The sequence below is a fragment of the Mesoplodon densirostris genome, chromosome 16, assembly GCF_025265405.1.
Source record: "Mesoplodon densirostris isolate mMesDen1 chromosome 16, mMesDen1 primary haplotype, whole genome shotgun sequence".
Taxonomy (NCBI): Eukaryota; Metazoa; Chordata; class Mammalia; order Artiodactyla; family Ziphiidae; genus Mesoplodon; species Mesoplodon densirostris.
The window spans coordinates 64,032,020-64,045,199 of NC_082676.1; the positions used below are offsets into that span (position 1 = coordinate 64,032,020).

The following is a 13,180-nucleotide window of genomic DNA, read 5'->3' on the forward strand; positions in this document are numbered from 1 at the left end:
TAGACAAACAACAGAGTAAGTAGATTCTCAAATGATTGATTGATACACTTGGTTACAAGAATGCGTTTTCATGGGAACACTTGGTAGACCTATAAAGCATTATTTAATTTAGATTTCCTTATGGGAGAGCTTGCCTTTTTTTCAGTACTTACCATAGTTAACTTTTCCTATTTTCTAAGATTGAACTTGAATTAAATGCTTAAAAGGGCTCTGGAAGAATAGAGTGAAAGGATATTTTAACATGTATGGGCTGTTGCTGAATGAGGCAGAATATAAATATTTATTCTGTAGGCTTTAATTTGTTCATATATTATATAAACTGCACCATTAACTGAACAGTTGCCTATTTCTGCTGTTCTACTTTTGAATATTATAGAAAAGATTGTGTGCTGGTTCTGTAGCAGCCTTAAACCAAAATCTGATAAACTTCGGTTGAAAATAAAGTTTACTATATTGCTATCAAGTAACTGTTGGGAAATTAAAAGAAATACGTTGATTTTATTAATTGGAGTTAGACAAACATCTCAATTTACACTGTTTCATCATGAGCTAAAGAACATGTTGGTGCTAAAAAAACATGTGTTAGCTAGACTTGGGAATATTCGATCTGATCAAAGGAGAAGAGATACAGGAAATCAGAAATCTAGAAGTCTCTAGAAGTGAAGGGCTTTTACTCAAAACTGCAGGCTAGGACTGGAGCAGCCTTCCAGTTCTACCAGGCTCTGCCAGGGGATAGTTGGGACCACAGGGCCTAGTTGGCTGATGTGGCTGGGTGGCCTGTTAGAGGACTGTCCTTACCTGGGCCTCTGTTAGCTCTGATGTTAAGGAGGGACTGGCCCTGGACCAGGGAGCTGAGCCGTGACCTTGGAGCCTGATCCTGAAGGTGGCTGTGCCTTGCTTTGGTTCATCCTTGGAGTGTGTTGTCATAGGCTGAGGGTGGGATTTTCCCTAATTTTTTTTTTAGACAACATAGCCTCCTGTGAGCTGGCCATTCCTTACCTGCTGTCTGTGATCTTTGACTTTACCTTGGTTCTTGCCCCATGAGGATTGAAACCATGTTGAGAGGTTTCCTTCACTATGGAATGGCCAAGAAGAAAAGGTGAGAACAGATTTCCTGATGAAATCTGTCAGTGTCCACAGCACTTTGGTGCTTTGTCCCAGAGGCTCACCAGGCAAGTAGTAGAGAACTGACCAGACCACACACCCACCCAGTTTTCACCCTGGCAAGGTGATCGTGTGAACACCGTCCAAGTATTCTCAGAGCCTTAGACGTTTTTAACAGGTCTGGTGAACTTTGAGCCGCACAGGTCCCCTTTGGAAGCTCGTTGACCTCTTGGTATTTATGTCCCTCTCTACACCAAAGGGCTGACTGCCTTGGACAGCTGGCGTCAGTGGAAGGACAGTTGCCTCTCCTTTCCCACCCCCCAGCTGCCATCCACTTTGATTCATCAGTACTAGAAACTTCCAAAACAACATTGATTTTTCTTGTTTATCAGATTGGTGGTTACATGGAGCGAGCTCTATGACAAGTAGGAAAATTGCATCCGAATGTGTTCTGAACCGGGCTTGGTTCATAGCAGGCGCTAGGTAAATGCTGGCTGACTGTGAGCACAGATTCATGGAGGGTAAATTGATGCAAGTGTCTTCTGACATGTTTGGTCCTAAGCAGAGAAATTTTAAATGAAATTTAGGAAATGGAAATTATAACCATGTTTTTTCCCCAAATTCATGGGGCTCTGAGAGCAGTGTTTGAGTTTATGCAGAATTCTACAAGAAGTAATCATTACGGGGAGTTAATTTAGTGTAACACTCCCTGAAAATATAGATTTTTGCTTCAGTTCTTCTGAGTTTCAGATAACAACTGAAGGAACCTAGTTGAGAATCAGAAATGTCCTTTATGTTAAAAGTTTGCTGATTAAGTCTCGCCTTGATTAAATCATCTGAATTCAGAGTTGAGCCTACTTGGTGGGCTTCGTAAAGAATTTGTTTTTGTTTCCGTTTTCTCAAGTTGACTTTGAATTTCAGTTGAATTTAAATTTGTTTCAGTTTACTTGAGTAAAGCAAATAAGGCAAAAGTGGCAGCTAGAATGTGTTCACTTTCAAAAAATTGAGAAGTACCGCTGTGAGGGCTATATGTGGAAACCACCAGTACATATGAAAATGCCAGAACAAGACCTTTTTGGTTACAGTAGTTTGGTTTTATTTGTGTTTTTATGCGGACATTTCAGCAGGAAAGGGTTGATTGTGTTGAGCATCTGTTTGTTTGCAGCCTAGAATTTTAGAGCTGAAAGAAGTAATGCAGTTGTCTTGTGCAAGATGCTCATCTTTCAGGTGAGATAAAGGTCCATAGAAGGAACGTGAGTTAACCATCGTGAACGGGCTGGTGCAGTCACCATGTGAGGTTGGTGGAGAGAACTGAGCTGTGATTTTTTTTTTTTTTTTTCGTGGTACGTGGGCCTCGTTCTGTTGTGGCCTCTCCCATTGCGGAGCACAGGCTCCGGACGCGCAGGCTCAGCAGCCATGGCTCATGGGCCTAGCCGCTCCGCAGCATGTGGGATCTTCCCAGACCGGGGCACGAACCCATGTCCCCTGCATTGGCAGGCGGACTATCAGCCACTGCGCCACCACGGAAGCCCGAGCTGTGATTTCTTGAATGGAAACTCTCTCCCCTAGGGATGGGGGGTCTTCCCTTCAGGAGACTCCTTCCTCCCAGTTTCTAAACATCAAATGCACCAGGACACCAGAAAAGTAGAGCAGGCAGTAGGCAGCAGGTGGATTGTTGCAACTTCGTGAGAGAGCAAAGCAGGCAGACTAGAAAAGCCACTGTCTTAGTAATGAGACTCTGCTTCTCCAGAGGGGGCGGCTGAGCAGCAGGGTATCACTGTGGGGATTCCCGGATTCATGCATGTGGAGGTTAGAGCTGAGGGGTCTGGCGGGAACCTCGCCGGGGTCTCATTGACTGGAGGGGATCTCTGACTTCTGTGGTTCGTTGCTGCCCCACCCTGCGGCATAGGTGGGGTTCCTCCTTTCCATTCTTGGCTTTATCTACTATACAGTTTCTTTTATTTCACTGTAATTAAAAGAAGACTTTATTATGGAAAACTTCAAATACGTATAATATTAGAGGGCTAGTATAACACCCCCACACACCTGCCCCCTGGTGAGGAGTCACCGACGCTTGTCCAGTCGTTTTTCATCGACGCTACACCCCTTGCCTCACTAGGTTTTAAAGCAGATCCCAGACATTATAAACTAATGGAAACTTAAATCTGATTGGGGGGTGGTAGCTGAAAGAAACTAATTACTTATAGAGTAATTAAGGATTAAACGGAAGGAGCTCCCCTTTGTCAGTTATTCTGGAAGGTTTTGTTTTCCAAATGATCTTAATGGGTCCGTGCCACTCTCAGGGTAGGGGACTTGGCGTGAGGAGTATGGCTGAGGGGTAAGGGTGGAAAAGTGCTGGCTCTTGGGATGATATTTAGGAGGAGGGGACAGATGGGGTTGTTGGGAGCAGCTTCACTAGTCTCCTGCCTTTAGTCTGTAGCTGTTTGAGCAAGTTGCTCTGTTCATAATCCTAATTGTGAACCCTGAGAATGAGCCTTTAATTTATAATTGAAATGAAGATTTTACAGGAAGTAATGATTTTTGCTTCAGTGGGTCAAAGTGAGCATTTCTGAGGCTCTTCCTTTCTTATGTGGTCGCGTCGGGATGGCTGACGTTGCTCTTTTTGTTTCAGATGGGAATGACTGGTAACACAAGTCCATTTGGACAACCCTTTAGTCAAACTGGAGGGCAGCAGATGGGAGCCCCTGGAGTGAACCCTCAGCTGCCCAGCAAGCAGAGCATGGTCAACAGCTTGCCTCCCTTCGCTGCAGACATCAAGAATGCTTCAGTCACCAATGTGCCAAACATGGTAAGTTGCCCTTGGTCTGAGAGCTGTGGGTCTCCAGTGGGTGCTTTGCTGTGTGGATTTTACTGTGCTAACAGTGAAGATCTGCAACTAAAAGTGCGTCATGGGTGAAAGGAAAATAACCTGTATTTCTTATGCGAACGCTCTCTCAGTGAGTTTAATTTTCTGTGATGAGCTGCCCGTAAGGGGCTAGTTAATAGTTAAGATGATTCAGCTAGTCCTCCCGAGGTCCCTGTGTGGAGGGAGAGGGTTCATGTCCATGAGTCATTTTGACTTTCCTCCAGTCACCCTCTTGGTTCAGCAGTAGAGTCAAGAGAATTGGAGAGATGGGCTTTTTTACACTTCCCGTCTGTTAGTGGTTGAAGCTGTCAGTAGAAGTCCATCCATTTCTGTTACAAAGGACATTTATCTTCAGAGAACTGTACCTTGTCTGTGAGATGTGTGTGTCCTGTCTGACTTGACAGATGGTTTCACATGTCTTCATTCTCCCTGAGATTTCCTACCTATAAAATAGAAACTACCCTTGGAACTCTCATCCTAACTAACCCAGATATTAATGAGAAAATAGCTCCTTTTGTGCCACAAAATGGCATCTCTTTTGATTCTGGCCACTAAGGGGAAGTGTGTTCTTTTGTCGGACCTCACCGTGCATACATGGCTTCTGCGTCTCTGATGTGCCTTTAGCGATAGGTCAGGGCCTGGAGCAGCCACTCTCCTCTCCCCTGGGCCTGCCCTGCCAGGGCTGCCATCCACATAGTTGTGCAGAGTGATTTGGGAAGGCTCAGAAGAAAGCTGAGGGATTATGTTCAGAAAAAGTTGCTTTTTGTCTTTTGACTTTTAAAAACCTTTAATTTGAAGTATTTGTTGTAAAGATACAGCCAAGAATTCCTGTTATCTCCATCACCTGCTTCCCTTGATGTTAACATCTTCTGTAACCTTGGTACATTTGCCAAAACTAAGGAATTGACTGCTTACAGTACTTAGAAGTTTTGAGGCTGCTGGAAGCAGGAAGAGTTGGGTCTCTTTCTCTTTGTTTTCGTTAAAAATCAGAAAAAGGGGCTTCCCTGGTGGCTCAGTGGTTAAGAATCTGCCTGCCGCCATCATCAAAAAATCTAGAAACAATAAATGCTGGAGAGGGTGTGGAGAAAAGGGAACACTCTTGCACTGCTGGTGGGAATGTGAATTGGTACAGCCACTATGGAGAACGGTATGGAGGTTCCTTAAAAAACTACAAATAGAACTACCATATGACCCAGCAATCCCACTCCTGGGCATATACCCTGAGAAAACCATAATTCAAAGAGAGTCATGTACCAAAATGTTCATTGCAGCTCTATTTACAATAGCCCGGAGATGGAAACAACCTAAGTGTCCATCATCGGATGAATGGGTAAAGAAGATGTGGCACATATATACAATGGAATATTACTCAGCCATAAAAAGAAACGAAATTGAGCTGTTTGTAATGAGGTGGATAGACCTAGAGTCTGTCATACAGAGTGAAGTAAGTCAGAAAGAGAAAGACAAACACCATATGCTAACACATATATATGGAATTTAAGGGGAAAAAATGTCATGAAGAACCTAGGGGTAAAACAGGAATAATGACACAGACCTACTTGAGAATGGACTTGAGGATATGGGGAGGGGGAAGGGTAAGCTGTGACAAAGCGAGAGAGAGGCATGGACATATATACACTACCAAACGTAAGGTAGATAGATAGTGGGAAGCAGCCGCATAGCACAGGGAGATCAGCTCGGTGCTTTGTGACCGCCTGGAGGGTGGGATAAGGAGGGTGGGAGGGAGGGAGACACAAGAGGGAAGGGATATGGGAACAGATGTATATGTATAACTGATTCACTTTGTTATAAAGCAGAAACTAATTAAAAATTGTTTTAAAAATTAAAAAAAAAAGAATCTGACTGCCAATGCAGGGGACACGGGTTCGAGCCCAGGTCCAAGAAGATCCCACATGCCGCGGAGCAACTAAGCCCGTGTGCCACAACTGCTGAGCCTGCGCTCTAGAGCCCGCGAGCCAAAACAACTGAAGCCCATGCACCTAGAGCCTGTGCTCTGCAACAAGAGAAACCACTGCAATGAGAAGCCCATGCACCACAACGAAGAGTAGCCGCCACTCACCACAACAAGAGAAGGCCTGTGCACAGCATCGAAGACCCAACACAGCCAAAAAAAAAAAAAAAAAAAAAAAAAATCAGAAAAGGGAGTGATACTGAGGTATCCTAATCAGATTCCCGAGGTATCCTAATCAGATTCGGTCTCAGTTTGCTACATTCTTCCTTCAAGGGCACAAGCAATGAGATCTGTTTTCAAGCTGCTTCAAGTTTTTACTTCTTTATTTCTTCTTCTGATCATCCCCCTGTAACTTGCCTGGATCTGCTTCTCTCCTTCCAGTAACTTTTTGTTGCCAGGATTGCCTTGTTCCCGGCCATACAGACCCAGAACTTACAACAAAGCCCACTGCTCCCTTCACGCGGCTCCTCTCAGCCCTGGGGGCGGCAGGCCAGGATTCCCAGCCCTGCTCTTCCTGTTCTCGCCTACCTTTCCTTTTCCAGTCCTCACTGGGAGGGCAGTAGCGTGGACTTCAGTACTGTTGATTGTCACCTGGGTTTGGTCAGTGACCTGGAGCACATTTTGGCTTCAGAGTAAGAGTGTTTGCTTTTCACAGACATTCTGTGTTTTGTAGTCTGAGAAACCCTGACCTAACATTTTCTTCCCTTTTCTTTTTTTAAATCTTCTCCAGGCCCACTTTTTTATCCTTTCTCCTTTACCCCCAACTTAGTGGCAGAATCCTTTCACTGCAGGTTCCTCTGCCTACCTCTGCGGCTCCAGGGGACTGAATTCCTGAGTGTGGTGTGCTTGTCAAGGGCAGGTTCGGACCAGACTGGAAAGAGGCTTCTGGTTGCCTCCACCTGTGCCTGGGCTGGAGCCCTTTGGGCTAGGGAAGGCTTCTCTCTCCCTTGGCACTGTTGACGTTTGGGGTGGGATCTTTCTCTGTTGTGGGGACCATCCTGTGTATTGTGGGATGTTTAGCAATATCCCTGGCCTTCACCCACTCAATGCTCACAGCCCTCCACCCCGACCCCCCTATAGTTGGCCCCAGTTGAAAGCCCCTGCTCCGGGGAATGGTTGCGGGAGGCAGTAGCAGTGACATCTCATCCTTCTGTCTGTGACATCTAACAGATAAAACCAGTTCTCTCCCCCTCTCCCCCGGCCTTGGCCTTATCAGGCTACCCGCATGGTGAACTGGGGAAGTATCTTGGTGTATGGGAGCCTAGCCACCACTTTCCCACAGGGGCACGGGTGGACTCTTGGAGAGGTCCACAGCTGGTGCCTTTGGAGTGAAGTCCTCAGACGTTTACCGCGGGGCTCGGGGCAGGCTTCACCAGGCCAGGTGACCCAGCCACGGCCTTCACGCTATTGGGCGCAGCACAGGAACCAGAGTGGACTGACAGAGAAGCAGGGCAGCAAGTGCACATAATTTGCCTAATATCTTTCTAAGTGCTTTCGCACCCTGTGTTTTACCTTACTCTTTCGACAGCCTCTTGAAAGACGTCATTACGCCTCCGATTTTACAGATGAAGAGGCTGAGGGTCTGAGGGCTTTAGGTTCGTTCAGGGCTATGTAACTTCTTGTCTGCAAGGCCCAAAGCTCCTTCAGTATGTCCTGGTGTCATGTTTTAGTGTCTCCGAGCCCTTTGGGGTGTGTTTACATTGCTTATTTGCAGTTCCTCAAACATGTTTTGTTGTCTTCCTTGAGTTTTCGAAATTGTTTCTGGCCCCTTGGAGCCCAGAGGTTTTTGTACAGTGAGGGAGAGCCGTTACCAAAGATCTAGATTTCTTTAATTAAAAAAAAAGAAAAATTTGGAGCCTTGAACATATTTGTGTTTTTTGTCATGCTTTGGGGAGTGGTCTTTTAAAGCCCAGCTAGGTTCAGTGTGCCAAACAGTTGAGCTCAGGACTCTGACACCGAATCACCTGGTGCCCTGGTTGAGCTCTCTGTGGGACGATTGACACTTGGTCACTGGCCAAGGGACTCATGCTTGTCTCCTCTCCTAGAGGATTCCCGCAGCACTGGTGGTGCTCAGGAAGCGAGGGGATGTGACCGTTCCTTTAACTCGTCTCATTTGTTGAGTACCTTCTCTGAGCCCAGGTGCATCTGGAGTGCGGGTGTGAGTTACATAGAGCTCACCCCTCTTTTGTGAAATTGGGGGAGGTGGTGATGGAAAACAAATAATTACAATGCAAACTGCCCCAACAGGTCTGAGTAGCACGGAGAGGTTGAGGTTGACACAGGGACCTCCTTAGGTGGAGCCATCAGAGAGAAGGCCGCACCAAGTAGGGGGTTTTAAGGGCAAGATTGGAAGGATGAGCAGAAGCCACGGAGACCCCAGGGCACTGGGAGAGCGTTGGCTTGTGTAGGAGCCAGCAGAAGTCCAGTGGGAAGGGTGAGAGGAAAGCGGTGTGAAGTGGATATTGGGGGCTGGGCAGGAGCCGTCTCAAGGAGGGCCATGGGTGGCAATGGCCACTGCAATGCTCTAGGCTAGCGGAGATGGGGGCCTGGAGGCCATAGATTACAGAGGGGACAGGAGACCAGATGAGATTTGCCACTAGAGTGGATGTGTGGGGTCACTGTGTGAGATGACTTGGTGGGAGGCAGGACCATTTACAGAGCTAGCAGAGGAACAGACTGGGAGAAGGGTGATGAAGGGGAGGGCATTCGTAATTCCACTTTAGACATGCTCCTCTTGAGATGCTTGTGAGATGTCTAGGTGAAGAGGCCAGGCAGATGGGTGGACATACAAGTAGGGCAGCCACTGTCCATTGGGAGCTGGCGATAAGCATGCTGTGGTAGAAGGGCTGTGGAGTGGATGCCGTGGCTCAGAAGGGAGCACAGGAAGAGAGACCAGGCCAAGGAGGAGCTGGCAAAGGGGGCAGCAAGGGACTGATGTCACTGAAGCCGAGAGAGGAGATCGTTGGGACAGGCAGAGGTGGTGGCTGCTGAGATGGTGAGTGAGATGCAGGCCAGAGAGCGTCGCTGGAATACGCAGGGGATCTGTGGGACAGTCAGGAAGTGTGGAACATCTTCCATGATACTTAAGTGTGGCCTGTAGTCATGGAGACCTGTTGATCACCACGGTCTATGGGCTGCCTCTGGGATGTGCTGCCTGGAGCTCCAAAAGGTTCAGAGACCCTATTGCAAATGGGGTCCTTTTGAGGGCATATATATCCCCAGGCCAATATTCAAAAGCAAATACCACATCTCCCTAAATTTTCACATGGATTTCATTGCAGCTCTGTCTTTGGCCATTTTATTTGTAATTTCTTAACTTTCTACAGATTTTTGAAGCTTCTTAGAACTTTTACCATATTATTACATTGTATTTCATGATTCTAAGATGCAAATTTTTTTCACATTTGTAGCATCTTTGAAATCAGAATGTATTTTAGAAACAATCAAGTTTTAGGTCTAATAAGACACAGTATGTGTACCAACTACGTTACTTGTTCATAATTGGAATTAATAAGAGTGACAACTATTAAATATATATTCACTATCCAGTTTTCTAGGATAGCTCACATGGATATAAAAATTTCAAAATTATGTAAATTTTACTGACAAAGAAGAACAGGTTTGGGCAGGGGTATAGGTTGGGTTGTCTTTCTGTGGCCTGACTTCAAGGTCCATGTGGGCCTTCTCGAAGGAGAGATTTGCATGAGAGTGCGTGGGGTGGGGGAGAGTTGTTCCAGGGCAGTCCTCTGGAAGAGGAGGCCACCTGATTCCTTGGTGACATTACCCTTCTTGCCGTTTTCACCTGAAAAAGTCATAACACGGAAAGCAAGGGAGCATTTGCAAGAAGGAGGGAAATACAGACATCAGTTGGCACTGGATTTGTCAGTTAGGTCATTGCTGACCTTCATGATGGGTTTGAGATTGTTTTAAAGGAGCAGTGTTTCGAAGTGGGACACATCTTGGGTTTATCTAATCTAAGAAAGTTTGGTGACCAAAGGGGCCTCATCATTAGTTTCTCTCACAGTCTTCTGTGGGGCTCCCCAGTGCGGTCTCCTACAAGGGTTCTTTCTTTCTTTTTTTTTTTTAACATCTTTATTGGAATATAATTGCTCTACAATGGTGTGTTAGGTTCTGCTTTATAACAAAGTGAATCAGCCATACATACACATATATCCTCAGATCTCCTCCCTCTTGCGTCTTCCTCCCACCCTCCCTATTCCATCCCTCTAGGTGGTCACAAAGCACTGAGCTGATCTCCCTGTGCTATGTGGCTGCTTCCCACTAGCTATCGATTTTACATTTGGTAGTGTATATATCATGTCACTCTCTCACTTCGTCCCAGCTTACCCTTCCCCCTCTCCGTGTTCCCGAGTCCATTCTCTACGTCTGTGTCCTTATTCCTGTCCTGCCCCTAGGTTCTTCAAAACCTTTTTTTTTTGTTTTTTAGATTCCATATATATGTGTTAGCATGCAGTATTTGTTTTTCTCTTTCTGACTTACTTCACTCTGTATGACAGACTCTAGGTCCATCCACCTCACTACAAATAACTCAATTTCATTTCTTTTTATGGCTGATACTCCATTGTATATATGTGCCACGTCATCTTTATCCATTCATCTGTCGATGGACACTTAAGTTGCTTCCATGTCCTGGCTATTGTAAATAGAGCTGCAGTGAACACTGTGGTACATGAATCTTTTTGAATTATGGTTTTTTTCAGGATATATGCCCAATAGTGGGATTGCTGGGTCATATGGTAGTTCTATTTTTAGTTTTTTAAGGAACCTCCATACTGTTCTCCACAGTGACTGTATCAATTTACATTCCCACCAACAGTACAAGAGGGTTCGCTTTTCTCCACACGCTCTCCAGCATTTATTGTTTGTAGATGTTTTGATGATGGCCATTCTGACCGGTGTGAGGTGATACCTCATTGTAGCTTTGATTTGCATTTCGCTAATGATTAGTGATGTTGAGCATCCTTTCATGTGTTTGTTGGCAATCTGTATATCTTCTTTGGAGAAATGTCTATTTAGGTCTTCTGCCCATTTTTGGATTGGGTTGTTTGTTTTTTTGATGTTGAGCTGCATGAGCTGCTTGTAAATTTTGGAGATTAATCCTTTGTCAGTTGCTTCGTTTGCAAATATTTTCTCCCATTCTGAGTGTTGTCTTTTCGTCTTGTTTATGGTTTCCTTTGCTGTGCGAAAACTTTTAAGTTTCATGAAGTCCCATTTGTTTATTTTTGTTTTTATTTCCATTTCTCTAGGAGATGGGTCAAAAAGGATCTTGCTGTTATTTATGTCAAAGAGTGTTCTGCCCATGTTTTCCTCTAAGAGTTTTATAGTGTCTCGCCTTACATTTAGGTCTTTAATCCATTTTGAGTTTATTTTACAAGGGTTATTTCTAATAGAAAGTTCATACGTGTTGGGGTTTTTTGTTATGTTGTTTTGAGAAAAACTAAGGACTGTATTATGGAGACTTTGCCATTCTTAAAGTTGTAATGGAGGAAAATCATCAGTAGTGCTGCTTATTTAAAATTGCTCACAGAAGAATAAAATAAAATAGCTCATGAGAATGGTGTTAGGATTTTGGTCATGCGTCAGAGAATTTGAACTTGGAGGCTTTGGACGAGGCCCCCAGGCAGCTGCTGATTCATGTCTCTAAAGTGAAGGAAAGTGTCGCTGGTACTGACTATCCATGCAGAGGAGGGTTGTAGAACTGTGTTCTGTGTCCTGCCAGAATAACAAAGATATGGGGTAGTGCCATTAGCTACGGCTCTTCCAGGGCAAGCTGTGTGTTTTGGGGTTAGTTCTCTCTGTTTCTCAGCATGTCAGTGGACCCACTGCATCAGTGGGACTGGTTGTTGGGCCCCACCCTGTCCTCCTGGTTCAGAATCTCTTAGAAGAGGGTGAGGAATCTGTGTTCTTGTCTGTCACTGTTATTTGTGAAACTTTAGTTTTTTTCTTTCTCAGTTTTCCAGGGTGTACCACCTACTTCCCTGTAAGGTGGTTCAGGATAATTGCCAAATAGATGGACTTGTTCTTTCTTTTGCACTGGAACTGCTGCTTTAAATAAGCTCCTCCGGTGATTTTGATGTAGATTAGTCTTTGAGAGCCACTGTTCCCTGCAGTGTCAGTGACCTGATGCCCGGCTGCCCCACTGTGGAGTGGGCTACTTTGTTAGTCTTGAGTCCACTTCAGTACTTGAGAAGGCTTCCCTGTCTCCCTCCACCTTTTCTGTCTTATTCTCTTATGATTCTCTGTCCTCCCATGTCCAGTTTCTGATCACTGAGGGAGCAAGACTTGAACTGATTGAACTTTGTGGACCCAAGGGTCTCCTCTTTGTTGTTGTCTTTGATTGGCTCATCTCACAGTTTTAGTTGCCCTGCGGAGATGCTGATGTTCGCATACCATTGTCCGCTAGCTCCTTGTACTTCACAAGCGTGAATTTAAAATCACTGGTGGTCTAGTATTTCCCTCTACCCTAGGACTGGGGAGAGTGCTTCCCCGTACTCTCGTCCTTCTCTGGAAACGACGAGTGAAGAGTCTTGTCAGCTCTTCACCATGAGAGCAGTTTCTGTATAAAATCACTCTGTGGCTGTGAATTATGCCTCAGTAATTGAATTGGAAAACAGGGGACAAGGTTGGGAAGTGAGCGCTTGCCTGTAATTATTAGCCACCCAAGTGTTTTTGTAATTTTAGGAGTTTACCTTTCGTATTCTCAACTTACTGCCTTCACCTGTAACTTGAAGATCTCTGAGAAAATGTGTGAGGCCTTAGAAGAATAGCTTTTAGTTCTAAAATTCTTATTAGTACATGTATAAATCCTTTCTACTGTTTTAACTCATTCTCTTTTGTTTTGGTAATAAATATCAGCTGGGAAACATAGCCTAAGCACAAAATATGATGCGTTGCGAATATCAGGAAACTATAAATGGAGAAAAATTAACAGTATTCTTTGATATTAGGAACCAACTGTACGTATTGCAAGTACTCAATCAAGATCATTTAACTTCTTTCCAAGATGAGTTTCCATTAACCAACAGTGTCTTTTCTAGGGTCTAATTAATGTAGCCTTTTCTTCAATGAAACTTTCTGGGTAAAACAACATAAATTATCTCCAGAGACATTCAGCCCTCTCACTTCATGTAAAGTAGAGACTCGGTAGGAAGGTTCTTCATGTCTAAACAAGCTGCGCCCACCACATACTAGTGTTGGAATTTCTGCCTGCTCGATAG

General features: G+C 44.9%; 1 protein-coding gene across 1 annotated transcript in view; it reads left to right on the forward strand.

Annotated features, from left to right (window-relative positions):
* CREBBP (CREB binding protein) overlaps positions 1 to 13,180 on the forward strand; it is a 136,433-nt gene that overhangs the window by 55,513 nt on the left and 67,740 nt on the right. Inside the window, exon 3 of the mRNA XM_060119953.1 lies at positions 3,737 to 3,913. Within this exon, the coding sequence (XP_059975936.1) occupies positions 3,737 to 3,913 (177 nt within the window). The remainder of the gene's footprint in view (positions 1 to 3,736; positions 3,914 to 13,180) is intronic.